Genomic DNA, 27,221 nt, shown 5'->3' with positions numbered 1-27,221 from the left:
CCCTGCACCACATACAAAATACAAACCTAGAAGGCTACTTCCTGCCCTGTAAAGATGGTGATGTACTTAGCGCCCTGCCAGAGTCAGCTGTTTCTCCACTAGCTTAAGGTCTTCAGGAAAGGTCATGCAGATTGAGCTGTTTGCTTAGGTGCTGTTCCTGAAGCAGGAGATAGGAGTGCAGGGGAGGGTTGGGACTGGGCAGGAGTGAGTGCAGGGGAGGGTTGGGACTGGGCTGGAGTCTTACTTAGTAGGGAACACCGTAGGAAACACATCAGTAGTTGGACTTATAAGTCTGTTTGAGATTTAAAAGCAGAATTAATTGTATTTAATATTAAAAGGAACTTTTGTAAATTGGTTATATGCCACAGGTCCCTTAGTTAAATAAACATAAATTTCTCCACTCGGAAGCCACACTCCTCTCCATTAGGAATTTAAAGGGTTTCCCTGCCGTAAATCTTCAGAGCATAGAGTACCAAAGTTATATCCTGTATTCTGAAATGCCCCTTCTAGTGTGCGGTGGGTGTATGGTACTTACCTTCATTTCTCAGTGATTTTGAATCAGACATTGTTGTTTGCACAGTTTAGACATGCCGCACTCTTGGCAAAACTAATTTATACTTAGTTGTATAAATATACTTATATATATATGTATGTATGTATGTATATTTATGTAGAAGCAAGGAATTAATAAGAGCCTAGCCAATAGCTCTGGAATCAAAAAAAGTGAACACCTATTGGTCTGACTGTGTTACATAACTAGAACTAGAGGCTGAGGGAAATTTTGACACACTCAAATAAACGTTTGGCCTTTTCCCTCCTTTTTTAGAGACATTGGAAGAAATGGATAGCGAGTTACTCAAGTGTGAATTCTGTGGAAAAATGGGATATCCTAATGAATTTTTACGGTCTAAACGATTCTGTACTATGTCATGTGCCAAAAGGTATGTTGATGTGCTTGGATTTGCTTAGTAATTTCTACAGAAAGTCAAGACAGGTTACAGTTGAGCATTGGTAAGAGTGAGGTCTGATGACACAGAAGGCCAGGTGCCATCTGTAGCAGTCTGCTCTGCTCTGTCATTGCTAGAATTTGCTACAGAATAAGCTCTATAATAATGCTGTTTCATAATCTCCTATAACTCCTAAATGCAGCTGTCATCTGGTGCAAGGATATGGTGTAGAGAATCCTATAGCGTGATTAGTATGTCATAGAATTTTAGTCTTGTAGTTCTTAATTACTAATTATTAATTAAAATTATTTCTGTGTAGGCTCTTGCTGTAGAGCCCTGCCTGGTCTGGACTTATGTGGGCCAGGCTAGTCTCCAGCACTGTGTGATCCTTTAGCTTCTGCCTCTCAGGTGCTGGGATCATAGCATGGGTATCAGCATACCCAGATAGAATACTAGTCTATAAAGATTAACGGGGGCTGGAGAGATAGCCTAGCAGTTGGGAATACCTGATGATCTTTTGGAAGACCCGGATGTGTTTAGGTTGATTATTTTGAAATTTATATTCTCCAAATAAATACGATATGTTCATAAAACATAGGTGAGCAGAATTACTTGTACTATTCTAGAATAGTTATCAATAACAAAATTAATGTGTGTGAGTGTTTTGCCTCCAAGAATGTCTGTGCACCGTGTGTGCCTGATGTAGAAGGCAGAAGAGAGGACACTGGACCCTGCTATGGGGGTTTCAGATGCTTGTGAGCCTCCACTGTGTGCTGAGGACCAAACCCTGTCTGCACACATGTGTGCTACTGTATCTGCAGTGCACATCTGCCTACTCCCTTCCACATACACTAAAAAGAATAAGACAAAACAAAACTCTAAATTTATTACTTGAAAAATAGTTTAAGCATTCAAACTATTTATTATAAAGTATCTTTTCTGGAACGATGAACTTTCTTGCTTTGTAAATTGTCTTCTGCATTTTTCAGGTTTCTCATTATTCTTGTATAATCAGGAGAAAATATCATTACCTTGTTAGAGATGTCTAGTATTATGTTGAGGGATATTTTATGATATACACAGAAGCCATTTTGACCTGAAGTATAAGTAAATCCATTCAATAAGATGGGTGTTCTGTTTGAGGTACTAGTACTAGATAATAAGTATCTAGTACTTACTGTGTCACAGTTGTACTTTAAAGTTACAGTTAAATACTATGGACTGCCCCATATATTGCTAAATTTTTCTTTCTTGGATTTCTTAGGTACAACGTTAGCTGTTCTAAAAAATTTGCACTTAGTCGTTGGAATCGTAAGCCTGATAATCAAAGTCTTGGCCATCGGGGCCGTCGTCCAAGTGGCCCTGAAGGGACAGCAAGAGAACATATCCTTAGGCAGGTCTGTAGAAAGCTTGCTTCAATGTACAATGTCCTTTTCAGAAATGCAAGGGAAGTGCAATGCTGTATTTTACTTGTACTGCATTTTCCAGCTTCCAATTACTTATCCATCTGCAGAAGAAGACTTGGCCTCTCATGAAGATCCTGTGCCCTCTGCTATGACGACCCGTCTGCGCAGGCAGAGCGAGCGGGAGAGAGAGCGAGAGCTTCGAGATGTGAGGATTAGGAAGATGCCTGAGAACAGTGCCTTGCTCCCTGCCGCCCAGACGGAGCCCTCCATATGGACGGTGGACGACGTCTGGGCCTTCATCCACTCCTTGCCGGGTATGTAGCTCACCACTCGAGCCTGGATGTTTTTCTTGTGCCTTCACAGGAAAATGATGTTAAATATATCCACACCTTTGGCAGCAAAGGCTAGAGAAACAGTGCATGTGAAATTAAATGGCGTTTGCTTTTGAAATGCGATCGTCCTCCTCTTTCTCATTCTTTCATACTCTAAAATGAATAAGGACTGACTAGGCCTGCTTCTTCTGGGGCGCCTCGCAGGCGGGTGTTAGGTGCTGTCTTCTCTGCCTGACTCTCAGGCGGTCAGCAGTGTGAAGCCAGCCGGCACCTGCCCTCTCCCTTTGCTGTGTTGCTGGTGTATTCCTCAGCTGGCCCCTTTTGAAACGGAGACAAGGAAGGCTGTATTGTGCATTTGTTTGAAAGCTAATCTTTACTATAGAATAGAGTAAAACTTTGGTTTCTTTTTGGAAAGCTGTCTTCACTCTAATGCTGAGCACATGCAGGGTCGCTGTGCGCTTACCCGCTGAGCCATCTCTCACCAGCTTGAGCTTCCTTTTTCTTTAAGCAACGGTTTATTTGTATCTACACTCCTCTAGGGGTTGGCCGCCAGAGAAGATGGGGCCTTGGTTTGCAGTGTGTGTTAGGACCCTGTTTTTTGTTTGTTTGTTTTCTTTTATTTTGTAAAACACTGGTATTATGTACCTAGAAAATGAGATTTTAAAGCCATTCATTCTGGTGTTGTTGTGAGTTGACTTAAAGGCATCTCACTTGGGTTATTCATCAGACACTTTTAAAGTGATTTTAAATTAAGCTAACTATTGAGAGGTCGCTGTCTTCTGTGAAAGTAACCAATGTTTTAGAAGCCATCTTAGAGTGGAAGGAAAACATCTAGAAATAATAGTTTAAAAACTGCCACTATAAATTTTACCTCACTTACTGAACTCTGAAATTTTATTATTGTATCATAGCTTTTCTAAATGCTAATTTTTAACAAACCCAAAACCTGTTGCTTGAAGTAAAAGGAAGCTCAAGCTGGTGTGAGATATACCAAAAAGAGAATAGGAAAGTGTACGGCACGCTCAGCATTACAGTGAAGATAGTTTCCTAAAAAGAAACCAAACTTTTACCCTATTTTAAACAGTCCTGTTTATAGGAAGGAAGAAAGAATCGTTTAAAGAAAGAATGTTTCATGTAAATTTGTAAGCACCTGCGTAAGAAAACCAAGGCGTATGTTAAGAGCCGACAGTATGTTTAGACTCCAGACTCGGTCTCGTGGTGAGGGTCGGGGGTGGGGGTGTGGGGGTGTGTGTGTGAACCTTCGCTGATGAGTGTTTTAATATTTAAGGAAACACAACCAAACTTTAGTTTCAGACCAGCACAGCGGTCCTGAGGTGAACTGGTCGCCCGAGGCTCTGCACTGGCCTCCTTGTTAGTCTCCTTCCTTGGGCTTGGGAGCCTGGGCTCTGACGGGGGCAGAGATGTCTCCTTCCTCCGGCTTGGGAGCCTGGGCTCTGACGGGGGCAGAGATGTCTTTCCTTTGAGAAGGTGAGCTGTTTTAGACCTAATGCAGTTAGATGTCCCAGACGTGTGCCCTTCTTGCTGAGCTGTGTCCCTTCAGGGCTGTTCTTCATGGAGTTCCTAGCACCCAGATGCTTGCGCCTACCTGGCCTCTGCATTCCATCAGAAGAGTCTCTGGACCTTGTCTTGTTCTTCCTTCATTGGAGTTCAACACCCACTCCCAAAACTGGACCTTCTTGGCTTACGGAGGTCACCTGCATTTAAGAACATAATATATCATTACAAAGAGACAGATTTGATTGGCTCTACTTATTTATTGCTGACAAAATAGAAGTATTTCTGAATTGCTTTGATAGACCAAATCATCCTATTTGTGAAGTCTGTTATTACCTTTCTAAACATTTTCCTCAGACTAATGCTCTATAGCTTAAGGTAAATCTTACATCAGAAAAATGTGTTTACTTTTCTTTCTGCCTCTGACATTTATAAATAACTTTCTGAGCATCTTCAGGGTTATTTCTTTTTCCTCAGTAGTCTCTTTGCACGCTTTTCTCAGTAGGAACTAGTTTATCCATTTTCTGATCTCTTACATGTTTCTTCCCGATAGGATTTGCTTTTTTTGTAATCAGGGCACCTGCATTACCACTGGGTTTCTGATATCTTGGTGTATCATGTTAACACCCCTTTGGGACTATGTTAGCGCTTCCAAGCAGCAAACCCGCATCTCAGTGCTGTTACAAGAGTGAAAGGGAGCATAAAAAGTCTGAAGTGCTGTGTGCGTTAACATCTCCACAGGAACACTTCTGACGTCAACAGTTAGTTGCAGGTCATCTTCTTCAGCACCCTTCAGTGAGCTGCCCTTCTGTATTGATCTGTGGATCCGTAGATTTGACTTCTCTGTTAGCATGCCAAGGAGGAATTACCCTTTAAAGGAAGGCTGTGTGCTGTCTTTGGGGATGTGATTACTCTGCTGTATTGAGGGGCACTTGGTGTCTTTTATGCAGCTTTAGGGAAGTCAGTTTGCACATAAAATGTTTTGATTTGGATTTCTCCGTGGGAGAAGTGATTGTGGACACTGGAGAATCCAGGTGAGAAGGCCAAGGTAGCCCTGGTCGGGGCGAGCAGTGCGGCCGAGCTGCCTCCTGCTTCGTACTTTTTGTGCTTGACTTGAGAAACAAGGATCTAAAAATATGGCAGTGACGTATATACTATTTAATCATGCTGTTTCCCAATACACTTTAGACATATTTTGCTAATTTTCTTGCTGTCTACATCTGAAAAGGAATCTCAGTCAGGAGGAATCAGAGAGCATGCTGGGTATCTCGTCAAGGGCAGCGCCTCCTGCTATCGCAGACGTGGCCCTTGTGGCCCTTACTACTCCTCCTCCTGACTTCTGAGTCTAAGGAAGTCCTGGCCTTTCTCTCTCTCTCTTCTTTCCTTTCCTGGGTTCTTATAAATAAGGCTGGAGAGAAGAGTGTTAGTTCTTCCATAAAAGAAGGATGAAGTCACAACTAGATGCAAGATTAGTCAGTTTTATTGAGAGCTACCTCTGGGAAAAGAAAAGGGGCTTTTTTAATGGTGAGTAATCCTGTTTCATCTATATGGTTTCTTATGTGTGGTACATGGGCAAAGCCATATACATTTTACACAGGATTTTGACATATAAATTATTGAAAGTCTGAGAAATTACCAGAATAGAGACACTGAAAAGCTGCTGTGCCAGAAGTAGTGAGAAAACAGAAGGGGGTCACTGAGGGACACTGAGGAGGAAAGTGCTGGCCACACGGGAGCACAGCCACAGGATGCTCTCCAGAGTGACAGAGCGAGTGCCACACGGTGTCTCCATAAGCCTTACATTTCTTCAGCTTCTCCTTTCTTCCTTTATCCTATGTCATCATATGTGTGCCATACTGCAGTGCTCCAGGGTGCTCCTGGGTTAGAGGGTCAGCCTTGTTATCTTAACACAGCCAGAGGGTGAGTTCACAATGGGACGGAGACTCACCCTGGGAAGGCTGCTGTATTCCAGGGTACAGGTTAGCCGCTTCTCTTTCTCCTCATCTGATTCCTGGGATTCCTTTGGAATACTGATTTGACTATTACAAAAACAAAACAAAACGAAAAAGGCTTTCAAGCTGTTAGGTGCTGTTCTTAAGCTAACTTTTATAACTTTACCGTTTGTGAGGAAGCGGTCACGTTCTTGCATTATCCCTTCTTTGGGATCGGTAGTTCCTTACCTAACTGTGAGGTTTCTTTGCCGTGATAGGGAAGTGACTGGGTGAGGTAGCTGTGCACGGATGTGGTAGACAGGAGAAGCAGTCAAGGTTCAGTAGTGAGAGCCTGCTCTAGGCCGAGAGCTATGCCCCGTTTACTTGCAGGAGAATACCCTGCAGCTTTGTCATTCCAGTGACAACTTGTTTTCTTACCAACCATCAAGGCGAGGAGTGCTGGAGATGTGGAAAAGTGCTGAGGAGTAGAGCATGCGCCTGCCATCCCCAGGGCTCTGGGCTCCGCCCCAGCTACACAGCAGGGGTGTGTGTGTGTGTGTGTGTATATGTGTTCTGTACAGCAGGGGTGTGTGTGTGTGTTCTGTACAGCAGGTGTGTGTGTGTGTGTGTGTGTGTGTGTGTGTGTGTGTGTGTTCTGTACAGCAGGGGTGTGTGGGGTTCTGTACAGCAGGTGTGTGTGTTTTCTGTTCAGCAGGGGTGTGTATGGGGGTTCTGTACAGCAGGGGTGTGTGTTTTCTGTACAGCATGGGTGTGTGTGTGGGTTCTGTTCAGCAGGGGTGTATGTGGGGGTTCTGTTCAGCAGGGGTGTGGGGGGGGGGTTCTGGTGCTTTCCTGTAAGCCCAGCACATACTGGGAAACAGGATAATACATTTAAGAGCACAGACCACCCCGGGCTGCACAGACTGTTATAAAATAGAGCTGAGTCTAGTGATACTAAGCTTTGGGGTGGGCATTGTAAGTTGAGCAGCGCGGTGCATGTCAGTGCGGCAGTGCTGAGGACCGGGGAGAGTGCTTTAGATATGCCTGAGGTCATGCACACCAGAGATGGTGTGGTGGGAATGAAAGTGCGGTCTCAAGGGAGAGAGAATATATCCAGATTATTATTTATAGCAAACATTTTGTTCCTGTCTGTGGAACGATGCTCCGCAGAGATGGCCCCCGAGGGGTAAAGCCGAGGAATGCAGTTCTTTTGCATGAGATATGATGTCGCCTGGCCCCTCTTGCTATTATTTGAGTAATGTTTTTAGAGCAGGACAACCAAGCAAACTGTTGGGTTTTAACTTCTTCAAGGGTGAACCCCAGGCCTTGAAGCACATTGGCTTCTCAGCCTCTGTTGCAAGCTGTCACTCCGTGACAACAGACCTCCATCTAATTGTGTGTAACTCTGTCTTCTCGTGAATTCCAGGCTGCCAGGACGTTGCAGATGAGTTCAGGGCCCAGGAGATTGATGGACAGGCCCTGCTTTTGCTAAAAGAAGACCATCTCATGAGTGCAATGAACATGAAGCTGGGCCCTGCCCTCAAGATCTGTGCGCGCATCAACTCTCTGAAGGACTCTTAACAGGAGGGAGGCTGCTGCTTCTCAGTCCAGCCCTCTGCCTCTGTGGACGGAGGATGCCAGCCTGATGGGGAAGGCCAAGTGCATTGGGACCACCGCCAATGGCCGCCATAAGACCGTTTCTCTTCAGATGTCCTAACTCCTCATACGTTTTCATAATTAGCGAACATTGGTGATGTTAATTTTACCAGTTAAATGCTACACTGAAAGACTTGTTACAGAGGCCCATATTTTTCAAAGGAACATGTTATACTAGATAATTTTTTAAAGGTAATGTTTATCATTAATATAAAAAATCCTTTTAAAAATAATTATTGATTTACACTTCCCCTCCTTTAATTCTCTTTTCTTATACATTTTTTCTACCCTGTTAGTTTTCTAAATGTTGTCATAGAGATATAGATAATTTAGGAGCCCATTGACAGAATTGAATGCAATGAAATATCAGTCTGTTTTAAACAGCAAATCTTCCAGACCAATGCTTTGGCTGTGAAAAGGGATTGTGTTTCAGCACAGGCAGTATTTCTGAAGTCCTGAGAGCCTCTAGTCTAGTCTTTACCCAGCTTGCATGACTGACAGGTTTCCTCCTGGTTGGTACATTAAGAGCAATAGTTCTCAGTGGAGAACTTGTCCTCCTGGTGACACTTGGCAGTACCTAGACACATTCTGGTTGCCACAGCTTGGGGTTGAGTTTTGGTGAGGATTATAGGAACTGAGGTGTGGCAGCCAGCAGAGATGTTGCTGAATATCCTACAGCACAGAGGATGTCCCTCTGCCACCAGGAATGATGTGCTATAGATGCCAGTGGTGCCACGGCTGAGAAGCCTGGGTGGACAAAGAGCTGTGTGCGGGTCCTTTCACCTGCAGGGACGTGCTTACAAGATGGCGGCCATGAGGAGGAGGACATGCCTGCAGGGAAGGAGTAGCCAATGGCACCAGAGTGCCTGCCGCAGAAGTAGGTTTTCATTTTACCGTATACTAGAAAGGAAAGGAAATGTATAAACTTGGGCTATAAAACTAGGCTAACTCACAGATCAAGTGACTGTGGTGCGGCCCTGGCCCGTGGTCACCTCTTCCTGACTCTGTCCTGTGCACTGACGAAGATGCTGTCATGCCTCGGAGCCTCCGTCAAGCAACCCTGCTGAGTCTGGCCAGAATGCAGGTTTCTTTCTCCCTTACTGAGGCTGTGGATTCTTCCCACGAAGTACTTAAAGTGATTTCTCTCAATCAAAAGTTTTTATTCAACAGTTTTCTGTTAGGACATTAAGCCAAATTTTCATGTGGATGCCCTGAAATCTTTGTAGTGCTGGGCATCAAAAGGTTTGATGATTTTGTTGCTTTTCTTGTCTTTGCTACGTGCTCGAGGGTCTGAGCCATTGAAGGGGGCGTGTGCACACCCTTGGCAGACGGGAGGGACAGCACGAGTCCGAGCGCAGGCATCTTTACAGCGCCTTCCAGAGACTGTTGTAGAAGACTAAAAGATGTCACAAAGACATCACAGATAAATTTATCTTTTGGCTTTGTGTACATTAGAAAATGTTGGTTATTTTTATACAGAAATATAGCGGATAATTTTTTTAATCTTTAGCTGCCTCTTGTTTGAATGTATGCTCTGTGAGATTGTTGGTGTAGTAGTTTTAAGAGTTGTTCACTAGTAGTCCTGTGTAGACTCAGAATGTGTAAGTAGCTGAGGCTCCTGTTTCAGACTACAGTAGTTTAGGCTGCGTTACATATTTCTTTGTATCACATTTGGTTATTCACGTTTCAAGGAAGGCAAGTACTCTACCTTCATCTGCATTTATTAGCACCGAGTCATCATAACAGAGTTGTCATGGATGTTCCTCATTCTCCTAACAAAGGGTGGCTATACAGCACTCAGAGATTGCCTGCTAGAATGAAGGAGGCACGAAGGCGCGTTTCCTCTGGAATTAAAACTGGCGTAGTAATCCAGTTAATACGGGATTGTCCAGAATAGACCTCCAGCAATAATGCTTCCCTCCTACAAATGCTTACCTATAGCCTTTAAGGCATTAACTCTGCACTTGTACTAAAACCAGCCCATCGTGTGCTTATGAGGAACCCCTGTGCCTAGCACTGTTCTTCAGCACCTGGAAACAGCTTACTTGAGGGGCTTCTCTTGGAGGGCGCCTTCTCGCCCTTTATCTTAGAAGTACGCTAGCTCTTCTGCTGTCTGCACTTAAATTTAACTAGCAAATATACTTTTTTCTTAGAAGTGGGTTATTTTATTTAAAAGTGGCTCATTTGGTGTTTGGTAGTTCTCCCATTGCTGCAGGCACTTCTTTCAGTTACGTGTAATGGGGACATGTGACCTAGACAGAGGATGTGGCTTCCTTCCCTTTCCTATTACTAAGCACTTAGGAAGGCTCTTGGAGGGCAAACAAGTGACAAGCAGGAAGGGAGCCTGGCTTCTTCCTATTGTTGCTTCCTGAACTTGCCGAAACCCCTCAACCATTGTAGGATACACTTTTCACGTTATTTGTTTTAAGTTCTCTGTTCTTAGGAAAACAAACACCTGCTTGTAAAAGTTACTTTGTACTTAGAGGCTTTGCATGGAACTGTGACACAGCAGGCAGTCACCTGACGCCTGCAGTGACAGTGGATGGTGAGCATAGTGGCTTTGGCAGAACTGTGAAGTCTGGGTTAAGGATGTCACCTGGGAGTAAAGAGGCCAGAGCCAGAGGAGGGCGTGTTAGTGAAGGAGCTGGAGAGGGGGGCACAGCAGATGGCCCTCCCCCCGCCAGGCCGTCAGCGCACCGCTGATGCACCTCTGCGCACGCGCTGGAGGTTGCAATTCCAGGTTATTTATCCCTGAATAAATGAAGGGATGTCTGTGTTTTAGGAACCCTGCTGCTTTCCTCTTGTTTCTTGTGTTGGGAGACTGGTGTGTGAGACTGCAATGTTACCATGCCTTTGAATAACTATTCACAGTCAGTCTTCATATACTAAGTGCAAAATTTAGTCACGTATCTATTTATAAACACAAATCTTGGATTGAAATCTTTCACAGGACTCATTTTCTCACAAGCTTGTTAGGTTGTGCGTCTCAGCAGTTATGTCCAGGTTATGAAATTCTGGCTGGTAGAGCATTTCAGACATATTCTCAACCAGAGAGGCAGGCTAGATGTTGTGGTTTGAAGACTTCAGGAACACCAGCACCATGCTGCTGACAGGTACTGTTGGCTGCCATGGGATGGCCTCACCTCCCTCCCTGCACTGAGCCCGTGTACCTCCAGCCCCACCTCCAATGAAGGCCACAGACCTTCTTCTTAGTTCTTTACTTGGGGTTGGGTAGCATCCTGGCGTGGAGATCTTCAGGCTGTTGTAATGGGGTGGACCTTTATAACGTCCCCAGTTGTATTTCAGTCAAAGTCTTATCCATCTATGCAGATAGTTTCCTAGTTTCTTTTGTACCATATGTCTGTGTGACTTGTTCCTTGAAGGTTATTTGGGGGAGGGTAGAGTAAGTAACAGGAAGATGATATTGCTAGCTAAACGACGGCATTTTAGCGCGATGGTGATCCGTAGTGACCGATGGTTGGACAAGGTGTGTTAGTTGGTTTGTTTGTTGCACTCGGGGCTGAGCCAGGGCCTCGCGCTCCACCTGAGACTGCACACTGCATTTTTTCTTGTTTGCCCAGACTAACATGGAATTGTGGTCCTCTGACTTTCAAGTGCTAGAACTTAAAATCTGTGCCATCATGCCAAACCTAGCCCCTGTGGTTTTAAATAGTCAAGATTTGGTTGTAATCAGATTAGTTATTTCTCTTTATCCCCTGAGCCTGCTCTGAGGAGTGTTGATATTCATAGTGCCACTGGGACCCGAGTTGAGTAATCCTGGATTTTTGAAGATGAGAATCAGAGGGAGAGAATCTGTAAAAATGTAGGAGTTGGTTATTATTGAGTGGCCAGAATAGAGTCAGATATGGCAGCAGGCTCAGTCTCGAGCCAGTCCTAGGGAAGGAAGGCACTGCAGGATCATGTGGCGTTGCATTCTGAGTGCTGCTGACTGCAGCTGCAGCTCCTCCTGACTGGAGGACTCCAGGAGGCACAGCCTGCTGTCTTCTTGATGGAACGCAGAGTGACTTGGGACACGAGCTGTTTTACTCACACTCAGCAGTACTGATCTTAGCACTCATTCAGAGTATTTTATTTCATCTCAAGGATGGGCTTTGAGTTTCAATGAGTACAAATAAGTGCTAGGAAGAGTAAATGTGCTTTGTTATTCAAATTTAACTTTAACTCATTGAACCAACCCCTTGAGGAATTCTCTGGGAAGATATTTCTGGTATTAGGTTATAAAATAATTGCCATATAGTTTACAGTTGAAATAAAAGCTGCTTTCCAATTAAAAATATTGAAATGATATTGACATTTAAAAAAGTGGCCTGAAATGGTTAAGGCCTTATCAGTGGGACATGCAGTTTTAGAGTTATGTCTGCTTGACATTATACTAAGAGAAAACTTTCTTTTTTGTTCTTTTTGAAAGTTATAAGATGTGAGTTTATCTATAGTTATTACATCATGTTCTAGAGAAACCCATTAGGAGCCGCAGCCCTCAGTGCTGCGCAGCTGCTCTGCAGCAGTCGTCCGCGCACGCCCTGCCAAGTGCCACCCCTGAGGGGAAGATTCCCACAAGGGTTTTACTTTCTTTCTCCTTTGATAGCTTATGGACATTTTATTTTATTTACAAATACAATTTGAATATAATGTTAGGCATAAAACTAGCTTCTATATTACACTTTATATTGTAGGCAGAGGACTTTCTGAAGGTTTTCAAGTGTAAACCCACTGCTGTCTCTGATAGTCCTGATATTGGGCATAAATCTATAGAATGAGAAAATTTAAAGTAGTATGTAATGAATGGATTTTAATTAAAAATCAGTATAAATGTAAAACATCATTATGCTAGCTAGCATGGCATGGTCTTAATGAAATGTAAGAGGGATGTAGTTAAGTCCTTCATACTGTCTAACTTAGTTCCAGTCATCATCTTAGATATTCATAGTACCTATTGCTTTTTGGCTTAATGGAATCCATCAGTGTTTTGTGAACCTTTCTCTGACAGTGGTGGACGAGTAGTGGAGATTAGAACATCACTGAAGGAAACATGAACCCACTGAAGGAGGAAGGGACTTTTTTAATCTTGCCTCAACGAAGCTAAATATGTACAGTGTTTAAATCCTTATACATAATGCTTGTGTTAAATGTTTTGGTAGTGTTAAAAAGTGAGCAAATTACAACTTTTCTTCAGTAGTGACCCATAAATGCACTTGCTGCATTACTGTGCTGAGTGGAGAGGAACCGGCGAGGTTACTCCAGATGGCCGGCAGCCCTGTGACACATGGGCAGCTGTTTGGCTTTTAATCTCATTTCAACGTACAGTGTGATACCTGCACTACTAAATAGGCTGATTTTTTAAAAATCATTTTTGAAGAAACCTTCTCTCCGAGCTTTAAAGTCACAGTGCTGAGCTACCTATGTGGGATTACCACTGGGCTGGCTGAGTGACAGGGGTTATCAGTGCCCATGTGCTTACTCGGCCACTTGTGAACTGCCTGGACACTTGGCTCATGTGTGGGATATACGACCAAGAGAAGAGCAAGTAAAGTCTTCCCAAACAAACTCAGTGCTGCTTCAGCATAGCTGTAATTACATCCAGTAGTTAATGGTAATTAATTAACCAGTAATGCCCCGCTCCCTGGGAACAGGGGTTTAATAACGTCTGAGGCCTATGTCACATCACCACTCACATCCTTTCCACCTGGGGACCATATGACAACAGTAAAACTGCCTGCCCTGACCAACTGTGAGACAGTTGTGACAGGCACTGCGAGGACCGTTCCTGTATGTGGTCTGTGGGTGGCAGGGTGCAAGAAGCCGATATGGAATCATTGTGCATTTTTAGTTGCAAAAGTTTACATCCATTTTGATAGTGGAGCAGTTTTCCAAAACAGAATCATCTGAAATGAGGCTGACAGGAGGCTTCTACCGCTGCTTTCTCCATAGTGCTGGCTGTATGGTAGTGTGCTAGAGACAGCCACCCCGCAAACACAGGGGAGACCCAGAAAGGGTCTGCTGCACTGCATCGCAAGATGCAACTGGTGACAGAAGGCAGTTCCTAGCTGGTTGGTGGCTCACGCCTTTAATCCCAGACTTGGGAGGCAGAAGCAGGCAGATCTCTGTGAGTTCAAGGCCAGCCTGGTCTACAGAGTTAAGTTCCAGGACAGCCAGGCTACATAGAGAAACCCTGTCTCAAAAGCCACCACCACCTCTAAAAGCAGGCCCTGCTTGTGCTGGCAGGTATTTAAGGAGTGGAGATGGAGTAAAAGTCACTTTAATGGGGTGAATTCCTGTGTCGCTCTGCGGTTCTGGGAATCGGGTTGTAACTCTTGCTTTAAATGCTAACATCAGTTGCTACTCACATTCTCTATAAAGATATAAAAATATATTTTGAAAACTTTATCATAGCTATAGGTTTTTAAAGTGGGGAAATGCCCAAATAAAGTGTTAAATTACAATATATAATAGATGCTTTCAAATTAAAGTTTTTGTAAGTTATAATAATCTAAATAGCCTACTAATCAGATCTTTGTAAATTGTCCCACAATTCTGGTTACTTTTAAGGTGTTTTTTAAGTTTTTAAAATATACCTAAGTTGTAAAATATCCTGTGCTGTTTAGATCTCTGTTGCATAAATGCTGTTCTTGTGTCTGTATTCTTAGACCTTAAGAATTCAGCTAAGGATACAGAGTGTAATTTTTGTGTATGATTCCCACATTGATGGAATTGACTGCCATCTTCTGACCTCATTCAGAAGATGGGTCTTGGTTTGTACAGTAGGGGATTAAAATTCAAAATTCAGAAATTCTTGGGAAGTGCAGGGATTGTGCTATAAATGAGGCTTGTCCATTACAGACAGTCATGCACTGGGGGGAGGGGGGCTGATCTTGAACCTCTTTAATTTGGTTAGAATGCTTTGCCTTTTTACCACTTAAAATGTGTTTTACACAGGCAGGCTGCTGGGATTAACTGTTTTTTTAATATTTTAAGCACATTTTTAGAAATCTTCCTTTTGGTTTTGACCATTGTTCTAAAATCAAAGTTTTATAGTAATAAAAAAAAAATCTCAAGAGATGATTCATCAAGGAAAAAAGCATCACCAAGGGGGAAAGAAAACATGTTTTAATCTTAGAGAAAGCAAACGTTAGGGTTATAATAGATGTGTCTTACATTGGATGTTGTATTAGAGACCTCCTCACAGGAAACGATAGAGTTCTAGCACCCTTAGCATAGAGTTCCTAGACTGGCATCCATAGCTACAGTTTTACAATGTATAACCTGAAAATGAAGTTAACTTTACATTATAAGAGCACACCATTATCTATGTAAAAAGTGTTCATTTGATGTATTTTTTTAAGAAAAGAGAAAGCACTTTCATATTAAGTAGCATGTGTGTGAATTTCAGACTTCCTCTGTGTGTCTAGTCCGTGAAATAAAGGCGCATCAGATGTTTGCTGGCGATGTAACTGCTAATGGAAGCACCTTATCCTCTGCTGCTTAACCTTGCTTGGATTGCACCTTTGTTACCTGCACACTCTCACATAGAGTATTGTAACATGGCTTCGAGTGGGTCTGGGCGGACGGCTAGCGGTGGGCCTACAGGATCTTTTATTTATGTTGTTTATATTACAATAATATATTGTAGACCAGTTGTAACTTCAGTTCTTTACAAATAAAAGCCTGACTGGTTATTGAATTTTTGTTTCTTTAAGCTTTTGAGAGACGGGGAAATCTAATAAAGACCGTAATGGAGGGCTGACCTACCTGGCTATACATTTCTTGCTATCTAACCTACAAAGAGTATATTAAGTTCAGTATAGCTAAGTATGTTTTATTCTCATGTTGTGGCCATTTGGAAGTCAAAAACCCGTGGAGAAGGAGTTGTACACAGTGAATAAAGGGCCAGCTTCAGCCGTCTGAACCGCAGAAGCACTGCCCTCCCTCTGCAACCTAGAGTATGTCTGTTGAGCCTGTCTGTCTGTCTGTCAGCGGAGGGCTTGCCTCACACATCAGGTGGGCTGGCTTTGAATATAGTTGTATCTATTTGCATTTTAAAAACACCATAATATATACTTTTTTATTCCTTTGTAAAAATTAAGACCTAATTTTTAAACATTTTAAATACTGTACCTCTCAGCCTAAAGATTAAGCTTCCTTCCTTCCAGTGTCTCCTTGAGGCCGCACTGGACATAGAGAATATGACTCCAATCAGGTCAATCATTTCCTAGGTTTTATATCTAAAGGTAGCTTTAAAAAACTCCTACTAAAAGCCTGGTGTGTTGACAGCCAGAATGCCCTCTGTATTAGCAAATGACACTTGACACCCCAGAGAGTCTCCTAGTTTATTTTACCACATTGTTGTCCTAGTATCGTTTTTTTTTTTTTAAAGATTTATTTATTTATCATATGTAACTACACTTCAGACACCAGAAGAGGGCATCTAGATCTCCTTATAGATGGTTGTGAGCCACCATGTGGGTGCTGGGATTTGAACTCAGGACCTTTAGAAGAGCAGTAGGTGCCTTTACCCGCTGAGCCATCTCTCCGGGCTCCTAGTACCGTTTTTTATTAGAATGGCTGGGGTTAGGTTTCTCTCACTAGGTGTCATATGGAATGTCTGAGACCTACATTTTTGGACAATATTGATTATCCCTTATCCAAAAGCATTTTAGACCAGGAATGCTTTACCTGTGTTTGCAGCTCCCTGAGAGAATTCCTGATTATCCAGGAGCATGGCTAACTTGTCTCTCTAGGGGTTTGGTGCTAACCTGAAAACTGGTAATGCTCAAGGAAACAGGACCTCAATTCCTTAAGATGTTCATCGACACTGGATGATTTAAGTAAAAAGCAAATACAAAAAGCCAGTGGTGTGGGAGAGTGGAAAGAGCAGGACTCCGACGCTAGGGTTTGGTGAGCTGGGATAGGCTGCTTAACTTGGATGCTTTAGTTTTCTTACCTGCAAGAGTAAGAACCCAGAACCCAGCAGAGTCACCACATGCAAATGCTTCCACAGTGCCAGGCACGCAGACACAGACCAGCCGGTACCACACTGCTGCTCCACGGCACTGGTTTTAGGATCTCATCCATTTGCAGATCATGAACTTGATAGGTCACAACTACTTTTTAAAACTGTAAATCTATGTTACACCTAAGTACATACATAAATGGATACGTGTGAATTGTGATGTTAAAAGGTAAGTCATCTTGGGGGAGAAGGGACTGGATGATCCCATGTAGCCCAAGCTGACCTCAAGGTAACCAATGATAACTGAATTTTTGGTTTTCCTGCTTACACCTCCCAAGTGCAGGATTCTAGGCATGTGCTACTGGACTCCGTCTCTGTGGTGCTGGGGCTTTGTGAATGCTCGTAAGCAGACCAACAAGCGACCAAGCGATACCTTCAGCCTAAAAACTACTAATTTTAGGAATGCTAGGGGTGGTCTTGCAACACGTGCTAGGATTTGTAAATAGCAGCCAAGATAGCTATGTAGCTTAACTCATAAAATATGTTCAGATCAGTCTGGATCACCGCACCTCCCTCGGGTGGGTTTGCTTTAAACTGGGGAGTGTGGTCAGGAGTTGTGCCCAGAGGAGCGTCGGGAACATGTGGAGACATTTTTGATTGCTACTTCTGGGAAAGGTGCCACTGGCATTTATACAATGTGTAGGGTTATCCATACAGAACAGGATTATTCAGCCCTTAATCTCAACAGTCCAAGGCTGCTTCTAGTGCATGTTGCTGACATGATTATGATCTGATAAGCACATACTATAACTGGGCAAGCAGTTGGCGTGCCGTGGCAAGAGCCCTCATGCTTCCTAGCTCCACGGGTTGAATAGCTGAAACTCTGCAGGAATATCTGTAATAAAATACTTTAGCTGTATTTAAAATGAGCTAATCTCCCCCATAAATTTTATTTACACCAGATCATGTTAAGTCTTTTATTTTTGCTCTAAAGTTTATAAAATATTTAAGCTCAGATCTTAAAGTTGGCAAATAGAATCTCAAATCTAAATAACATTTTGCACCCAGAAGTTTTTTTTTTTTTTTTAGAGTAAAATATAAAACTAGACACATGTTTACCTGTTTATTTTGCTTTGGGATTAAAACCAAATACTCACACAATGTTGCCGAGCAGGCATATGGACTCTCTTGTGTTAATGTGTCCTAGCACTATTTAATGTCCGCCCCACAGAGGCTGTGCTGAAAGGTAAAAGTCAGGGGACCAAGAGCTTCAGCTACGCGTCCTGAGCCGCCTTTGTCCTTGTAAGGTTGATGGTGGTGCTTCTGGAGTTCCTCCCAGCTCAGCGGCGCGCTAGCAGATGATTATGGACATGGGCCGCTCCACCTGCTGAAGTCTGTGGACCGGAGCAAAGCAGCATTTCCAGTTGATGAAAGGGTCCACAGGGAACGTGCTGTCTCTTAAATTAAGCTTATGGCAGTTAAACCAATAAACTGCAGCAACGAGGAAACTGTTGACAAAGTACAGCCAGGGGACGTTCATCTCTATGTACGCTGGGATCTGAACTCTGACTGAGAGGATGAGGACCTGAAGGACTACAAAGGGAAACCAGGTGCCCAGAAGGCACACGACGAGCCTGGGCAGCAGCGCTCTGGGGCTCACGGTGTGACTGGGGTGGAGTGCAAAGGGAAAATAGAGGACGGCCTTGTTCTTACACGATGCTATCCTCATAGCCTGTATCAAGGCAACAACTTCTTGCCATGAAATCAGAAAAGCCACAAATAAAACCATGAGCATACACAGCGACAGCCAGTGACTCTGAGTGCTGACATAGGAGGGGCACTGGTACACAGAAGCCCTGTGTGTCTTTATGCTTACTGAGATGGCCGGATCACCCAAAACGTAAGCAAGGACTGAGATCCAAGTTAAAATGACTGTCGAGAAATAAAGTAACTTTTGCCACCTAGATGAATGCTTGGTGGCTCTGGACAGGTTACACCAGTAGTCTATACACGCCAGTGAGCAAACTGGATAATGCAGGAAGCCGTAGGTGAAGGAAATGATTTGTGTGAGCAGACAGATGTGGTACGTAGTAAACCTAACACCTAGAACCACAAAGTCCCGCAAGTAGGTCAGAATGGAAATGTTTACCAACAGCAGGAGATCAACAAACGCTAGCGAAAAGCAGAAACACTGCATAAAAGTCCAGCAGGTGTCTTTCCTTCTCACCCGTAGGACGAGGATATTTAATAACACTTTCCCAAGTAGGATCAGGAAGAGCAGACAGGAGGCGTCGAGGGGCTGCCGAGACTCATGCAACAGGTATTGAAAGGAGCAGTTCTTTGAAGGAAGAGCTGTCATACTTGTAGTTAAATTTCAAGACGATCTGATGAACACACGGAAAGACACAGCTTCACTTTGTCTTTTTCCCCTGTGAAAAGAAGAAAAAGCCTGGCGGTGTTACGGTGTCTCTCTACTTGAGAACTTTGCTTCTCCGTTTGCACAAAAGAGGTGGAATGAAGCATTACTAGTTGACAGACGGATAAGATGGTCTTTCTTCTCCTAACACTATGAATAGAGAACAAGACCAAGCATGATCAGTTTCTGAGCCCCAAACAGTCTTTACATTGAAATAGTACATAGACACGTGAATTCTATATTAAGCTATGGGTTTTTTTCTTTTCTTTTCTTTTCTTTTCTTTTCTTTTCTTTTCTTTTCTTTTCTTTTCTTTTCTTTTCTTTCCTTCCTTCCTTCCTTCCTTCCTTCCTTCCTTCCTTCCTTCCTTCTTTCTTTCTTTCTTTCTTTCTTTCTTTCTTTCTTTCTTTCTTTCTTTCTTTCTTTCTTTCTTTCTTTTTTTTTTGGTTTTTTGGATTTGGTTTTTTCAAGACAGGGTTTCTCTGTGTAGCCCTGGCTGTCCTGGAACTCACTCTCTATACCAGGCTGGCCTCGAACTCAGAAATCTGCCTGCCTCTGCCTCCCAAGTGCTGGGATTACAGGCGTGTGCCACCACCACCTGGCTAAGCTATGGTTTTTAACATCTTATACAAGAGATATTTGTATTTACTTCAGCCAAAGCACACGAGAAGAAGCAGGCTATATAGATAGAGATGCTCAGGGCAGTTACCAATTGCTCCAGACAACTTTTGCTTTTTGTTTTTTTTTTTCATATTTTTGACAAAAGATTTCAAATTTAGCTGAGAGATTTTTAATTACTGCTTCTGTCTCAGGTGTCATGGATCAATTTCAGTTTTAACTTTGATAGGTTGTATACATACAGAAATTCATTTCTTTTAGGTTTCCAACTGGGTAGAGTATAGATTTTGAAATTTAAAGGGTTATGTTTAGGAGTCATTTTGAATAGCCATTTTCACATTTTTCTACCTAGCATTCTTTGGAGCTAAAAAACAACAACAACAAAAAACAAAAAACAAACCAAACCACAGCTGGGTTGAGAATAATGGGCGCCCAGGAAAAGGCAACCGCAAGCTTTCTCTTTGGGACATGCTTGCTTAGACACGGCAGCTGCTTAGACACGGCAGCTGGAGAGAGGCTCCGGGAAGAGCAGGAGTGAGCATGGGTGCCTGTGAACCAAACCCGAGAGCAAAGGGGCGAGGGCTGAAGCCTCAGCATCAAATGCTTCAGCAAGTGAGAAAGGTCAGAGAGGAACAAGTCAGGAAGGGGAGGAGAGTCCAGAGTGGCCGTTCCGGAAAATAAGATTGGGGGATACAGTTCTTTGCCTCGCATATGCAAACCCTTCCTGGGTTTGATCCCTGGCATCCCATCCCCTCAAAACCCAAGACAACAACATATACGCCAAGCACCACACACACACACACACACACACACACACACACACACACACACACCAGCAAGAACAACCGATTCCTAACAATAACAAATCTAAGGAATGGCAGCAATCAGATGGCTTGAGCTAACAGGTGGTAGGCATATTGTTAAAGTGGGCTTCATGAAGCCATTCCAAACACGTCAGAATGACTGGGATCCAGCCCCGGGGTAGGGAGGGCATCTGCCTCACAAGCTCACTGCCCTGGGTTTGATCCCTTATACAAACCCAGCATTTGCAAAGCTTCTTCAGACAGGAAGATTCAGTTTCCTAGTGAAAAGCAATTTTTCTATGCTTGTTGAAAATTTTCACACATTAATGATAAATTTTATGATATTTTAAGTGAATACAACGTACAGTGTTATGCAACACACAGGCATAGTGGTATGTGTATAGAATCCCAGCTCCCAGGAGACACAGGCAAATGGAGCTCTTGAGTTCAAGGCTAGCCTGGTCTACATAAAAAGTGGGAAGCCTATGCCTCTGCTTCCTATAGACAGCTGTGCTCATGTGTATACAAACACACACTAAAACTCAGTCATAAAAACCCAGGGTTAGTGAGATGGTCCAGTAGGTAAAGGTGTCTGCTGATACCTAATGGCCTGAGAGGAATCCACAGTCCTGTGGGGGGGGACGGGGGAGGGAGAGAAAACCAGTTTCTGGATGTCCTCTGACCTCCATATATAGGCTGCGGCTCCTCCCAAAATAAATGAAAACTAGTGTATTTTTTTAAATCCAACTTTAAAAGTATACATCAGGAGTAAAAGAAGCAAGAGAAAGCCAGGCTTTGTCTCCAGAGACTGCATTGCTTAGATGTCTCCAGAATGGAGCTGGCAAAGCTAAGCAGCAGCCCTGAAGGTGTGCCCCGCCCCAGGCCCCATCCACGGGGCTCCTCCCTCATTTGGGGAGCAGCAGGGAGGCCTGGCTAATGTCTGGAGGACCTGGTGTTTCCCAGCGGCTCGGGGGAGATGAAGAAAGGATTGGTTCTAACAGAGAACATGCTTGCATGGGGATGCAAGGAAAAGAGCAGAAGCAGACTATGTGGAAGAACCCTACAACTGGGAGAAAATCCACACCCAGGGAAGAGACGCAACTGAAGGCAGGAAGAACAGTTAAAGGGATCATACAGGAAATGAGATTTGGGTTTTTTTTATAGTGGTTCCTGAATATGGCTATAGAAATCAGGACTTCTAAGACGAGACATTCCTTAGGAGATTTTATATATGTAGTCCCTTCTCCCACAATCCACCATAAATATTCAAAATTCCAATATATTCTTCTCTAAATAGGCCCCCCAGATGAGGTGAGATCATCTTAGAGTCTACCTGTCCAGAATTTCCCTTGAAGTGTCCGCAGGGATTCAGACGTACAGAATAATGTCCTTTGCTACATCCATGTGCACATTTCTTTAAGGTTTCACAGGTGCTTTAGTGTCTAGCTTAATATCAGACAGCTAAATTCTTATCTCCATTAAATCTGCCTAGGTATCACACCTCCCACAAGGCTTCTGGGAAATTCTCTGTACGTTCATAAGACTTGGAGAGTAAAAAGGGTAAGTTCAGGTGCAGGAAATGAGTCAGTATGACGGCTGTTGGTGTGAGCCTGCTGCGTGGAAAGGGCCTGTGAAGAACATTGTAGTTGCTAGCATCCTAATGCGAATCTGTGTCCCCCAAATTAGTTTGCAGGAGAGGGTCTGCCCATGGCTTCTGGGAACCCCCTACCCCAAATTGGTTCTGATTGGTAAATAAAGATGCGGCAACCAATAGTTGGGGAGAAGAGAGAGAAGAGGGAGTCCTGGGCTTGGGACTCTGAGGTAGAGTTAGTCCTAAGATCAATTCTAAACACACAACGCATAGTTATGGCCCAAGTCACAAGTGGAATGTGTATCTATAACACAAAAGAGACTTTAAACACAGGCACAATCCAAAGGGGAGGAATTCTGTCACTGCTATTACCTGTGGGAGACTGCCATTAGCTGTTGGTTAAGACAACTATTCTTCCAAAACATACATGCAAACCCTTTTAAGATGAAGTTCTTGCATGATAGACAAATAGTGCTTTGAAACTTGTTATAAACTGATAGGGTACAAAACTGAAATTCCTGAAATACACACAATGACAATTACCCATTTTATTTAGTCCTTCATTAGCTCACATTGCCTGTTGATACCCCCAGATCATTTCCTCAGAATACAGCTACACACACACACACACACACACACACATTATACATAACACACAAATATCATACATATACACAAAACCATTGACACACCTACATATACATATCCTCCCACATATCACATACATATTACACACCATATGTATGTACACACACATACACACATATACACATATCAATGTTAGTTCCTTGACTCCTGCTGTTAGGTTATTCATGTGGGAATGTCCTTCAGTGTTCTCTGTCCTGCAACATCAGTAGTGGATAAAGTTTAAGATGATGGCTGCTCTGTCAGCACGGGTGACTGGGGCACAGACACAGAGGAGCCACAATTGATGCATGGTATGACAAAAACCTTTGCTGCATTAAGCCACTGGTGTTCAGGGATTACCCATCCTGACTAATACAAGTCCCCGGTGTTCTCTGTGTCCTTTGAAATGTGTTAACCTCACATTATTTACTTCACAGCAGAAGAACTGTAGACGAAACCGTAACTGTGGAAAGCAACAATAGAAATCTAAGGACATTGGTTAAAATTATTATTTGGCTTTAATTGTAGGATTCTCGAACCTTTCATGTTTTCTTCTGACTTGTATATTTGTTCATATAGAAAAAGAATATCTCAATTCAGTGATGGAAATTTCATCTCCAAGAAGTCACTCCAAGTGACTTTGACCTAAAAGAGGTTGACAGAAAGGTATAATAAAGAGCAGAGTAAAAACAGCAGCAGAGCTGGCCTCAGTGACTCACAGATGACACTTGGGAGGTGGAGCCAGGGCGCTGTGAGTCGCAGGTGACACTCAGTACGACTATACAGCACAGCACAGCTGCAGGAGACAGACCAACCAAACCAAACAGAGCATTAATGAGGCAAGCCGGCGGCTTTGGTGGGAGGGTGGCAGTAGCCATGAGAGACTGAACAATGTAAGGAAGGTGGTGTAAGTATTAGGAAAGACAGGACTATATTGACGAGTGTATAACCATTAAAAGGTGATTAAGGACTATTTGGAACTATTTTTCCAATAATTTAAACATCTGTCATGAACTAGTTTATGGATTCTACCAACTTCATTCACAAAACAATGTTAAGGGCTGGAGAGATGGCTCAGCGGTTAAGAGCACTGAGTGCTCTTCCAGAGGTCCTGGGTTCAATTCCCAGCACCCACATGGCAGCTCATGGCCTTCTGTAACTCTAGCTCCAAGGGATCCAATGTCCTCTTCTAGTCTCAGCTCGCACTAGGCACAACTGTGGTGCACACAAACAATACAAGCAAAAACATTCATACACATAAGAAATTTTAATTTTTACTGTTTTCACCAAACATTTAAAAATAAAGTACTGACCCAGAGGCCTGGGTGGGCAGAAGACATCAGAGGAGGACTGCACACTGCCATGTGGAGGAGACAAGGGAGACAAAGAGAAGCCAAACAGTTTGAGAACTGTGAAGACAGGTGAGGGCGGTGAGATGTCCCAGCCCATGCTGCTGCCGAGGCCCATGTCTGGGTCCGTGGCCCTGCAGCAGCAGGAGACTGCGTCAATGTTCATGGCCCATGTTACCACCAAAGGCCACGTGGGATGTTCCTGGTCTGCCAGAGGCCATCTTTAAGTCTGAAAGCTGGCAGAGCTGAGCTGGCCCCGCCCTGCACTGGGACGGTGCTGGAGACCTAGCTCTGGCGCAGTCTAGCTGGCTCAGGTGGTTTAAGTGAGGGAGATCTGGTCCGGCTGCTGCGAGCAGGAGAGCTGGCTCCACCACTTCCCTGGGCAAGGCAAGAGAGCTGGCGGCTTCCACCCAGGCCTTTCAGGGGGCCGCCCTGATATTTACTCCATCTGTGAACGGCTGGAGCACATGAAGGGGCTGGTCCTACAAATCCAGCCGGTGTAAGATCTCCAGACACAGGTGAGCAGGACCAGGCCTACGAGGAGTCGCTCTGAGGCCACAGGCTTCAGAACAGACCAGTGACTCATTGCAATGAACATTTGCAAGTAAACCTGTCAGGGCCAAAGAGTGTAGTGTGTGGCACACTGGGACACAGCACAGCTTCAGTGAGATTTTTATAAACTTCTTTTTTTCCCTTTGGGGAGAGGTTGCAAGGGCAGAGGGCTGATATGGAGGGACAGGGAAGTGAGTGGGATATAAAATTGACAATGAATCAATAAAAGGTTTTTTTTTTTTAAAATAAGTATTAAACTTAGTACAGACCTTAGCTCATGTCACAAGACTAGAATCAAAACCAAAGGTACTTCATGAAAAGCATATCGTAAACCAACATACGCTATGAATATGGGAGGAAGACCCTCTAAGAAAACACGAACAGTGGAGGTTACGAACACACAAAAATCCTCCTATCACAACCAGTGCAGACTTAGTTTAGAAAATCTTGTAACTCAGCATGTTAGCAGAGGGAAGAGGAAATCTCAAGATCAACTGAGCAAATGCAGAAAGTGTTTCATAAAACCCAACAGATACAGGCTTACAAGCAAGAGAGCGGAACTTCCCTATCCAGAGAGAGGGATGTGAGACTTACATAACTCACACGGCCTCGTGAGCAGAGTCGCCGGCTCCCCCAGCTCAGGCCGCTGTCCACTCTCAGTGTTTCCCTGGGGAGCCTCAGCCATGTGAGAGGCCTGCAGGAAATCAAGGGAATAGAGGCGGAGTAAAGCCATCTTTACTGGTGTGTGTGTGTGTGTGTGTCACGACAACTACTTAGGGAGCTCAGGGGAGCCAAAACAAAACAGACCAATAAATGGTTCTATTTGTATGTACTACAGCAAAGCATTAGAAAGGAAATGAATATACAATAGTAGGAAAAAATAAGAAAGACCTGAGGATACAATAGGCAAAGCACATAAGAGCACAGTATTCTGAAAACTGGAAGTTACCTGGAAGAGAAGACCCAATCACTGAAAAGAGAAAGAGACCAGAAGACTCAAAAGCTAATCTTGTAGAAACTGACACACTAATTTACGGTTTATCTAGAAAGACACATGTCCTGGGAGAAAGAAAATTACTCGCATGAACAATTTTACATAACATTTTATATAACCCAATTTGAGACTTGCTGTAAAGATATGACAATATAACATATATATATAATTTTAACCAATTTCCTTAGATTTCTATTGTTGCTTTCCACAGTTACAGTTTTGTCTACAGTTCTTCTGCTGTGAAGTAAATAATGTGAGGTTCATTATTCATTTCAAAGGACACAGAGAACACTGGGGACTTGTATTAGGATGGGTAATCCCTGAACACCAGTGGCTTAATGCAGCAAAGGTTTTTTTAAAGTTAAAACAGCATGGTATTAGCATAAAGACATTCTCTTAAGTCAATGGTATAGAAAAGAATTCAGAAACAGATCCAAAAGTTATGGTCAATTGATTTTCAGAGAAAGTGTGGAATGATTCCATGAGTGCAGTCTTTCCTGAAGACCAAAGAACCACAAAGTTCTACACACACACACACACACACACACACACACACACACACACACACACACACACACAGAAAACGAGGAAGCAAATCTTACTGTGACACTGGAGGACACTAAAGAACCAAGCTGCTGATTCGTCTTCCATGGGGAAATCCTGGGAGAGGCCTCTCCTGTACTAACTGTACCCCTCTGGGAGTAAAACAGTAAGGGACAGAAATGAATAACGACAAAATAAAGCAATGATAAAACTGTAAAGTGACATCTTCAATGGAGACAAGCCACTGGTCACCATCTCGTCCAAGGGAGTGGTGAAGGACCCATTGTTACTACGAAGACTTGCCAAGAAATTACAACCTGACAAAGCCTCTAAGTTCAGCGATAGCGCTCCATAAAATCAGACCAGGGAAGAAACCATCCCATGACCACTAGAAGCAGGAAAACCAAGGCAAGGCCAGCTCTATGGGACAACTTGCTTCTTCAGTAAATTGGAACAACAGTATGAAAGATTAAAAGGCTTTCGATAAGATGTGAATTCCAAGGGGAGGGAAGATTGGGGGAATCTTTGAAGAACTGGGAGGGGAAACTATAACCAGAATATACTGTATGAAAAACATCTATTTTCAATAAAAGAAAAAATGATAAACCCACAAAAAGGGGGGCATTAAGATACACAAGCAGGTACATTATGCAGACATTAAAGCAAACATGTTTATAGTGTACTTGGGCACTGACTAGGAAGCCTGGGGCATGAAGGACTTCTCAATCTTGTTGTGATCTGAGCTCTGCTTTCTTCAAATTCAAATACTGAAGCCCTAAACAACAGTATCTCAGGATGGGACTGCATTTATAGAGAAAGTCTTTACAGAGGAAATGGAAATTAAGAGTTACTTTTTAGATATACACACTGAAGTATTTAGAAAAGAGTTGACTACTAGAATTTGCTTCAAAATCTGAACTGGTCCCCTGGGGAGGACTGTGCAGTGCGGCCGGTCAGGACTGGCCATCACTGACG

General features: G+C 43.4%; 2 protein-coding genes across 20 annotated transcripts in view; one reads left to right on the top strand and one right to left on the bottom strand.

The window, feature by feature from the left end:
* Positions 1 to 15,486, top strand: part of Phc3 (polyhomeotic homolog 3) — a 71,770-nt gene extending 56,284 nt beyond the window's left edge. For 7 of the 8 annotated variants that reach the window (XM_052180689.1, XM_052180688.1, XM_052180685.1 and 4 more), the window contains 4 exons: positions 827 to 941; positions 2,212 to 2,344; positions 2,436 to 2,667; positions 7,558 to 15,486. In XM_052180689.1, the coding sequence (XP_052036649.1) occupies positions 827 to 941; positions 2,212 to 2,344; positions 2,436 to 2,667; positions 7,558 to 7,712 (635 nt within the window). In that variant the 3' untranslated portion in view covers positions 7,713 to 15,486. Of the gene's footprint in view, positions 1 to 826; positions 942 to 2,211; positions 2,345 to 2,435; positions 2,668 to 7,557 lie in introns of those variants that run through there. The other variant, XM_052180691.1, reaches the window with a different exon arrangement.
* A 2,379-nt stretch (positions 15,487 to 17,865) lies between these two features.
* Positions 17,866 to 27,221, bottom strand: part of Gpr160 (G protein-coupled receptor 160) — a 30,571-nt gene continuing 21,215 nt past the window's right edge. For 9 of the 12 annotated variants that reach the window (XM_052180701.1, XM_052180694.1, XM_052180692.1 and 6 more), the window contains one exon: positions 17,866 to 19,184. In XM_052180701.1, coding sequence (XP_052036661.1) covers positions 18,107 to 19,114 — 1,008 coding nt within the window. In that variant the 5' untranslated portion in view covers positions 19,115 to 19,184 and the 3' untranslated portion in view covers positions 17,866 to 18,106. The other 3 variants (XM_052180700.1, XM_052180698.1, XR_007977542.1) reach the window with 3 other exon arrangements.

This window comes from Apodemus sylvaticus, chromosome 4 (assembly GCF_947179515.1).
Source record: "Apodemus sylvaticus chromosome 4, mApoSyl1.1, whole genome shotgun sequence".
Lineage (NCBI taxonomy): Eukaryota > Metazoa > Chordata > Mammalia > Rodentia > Muridae > Apodemus > Apodemus sylvaticus.
The sequence above is the reverse complement of the archived record's forward strand: the minus strand, read 5'-3'. Positions and strand labels throughout refer to the sequence as shown.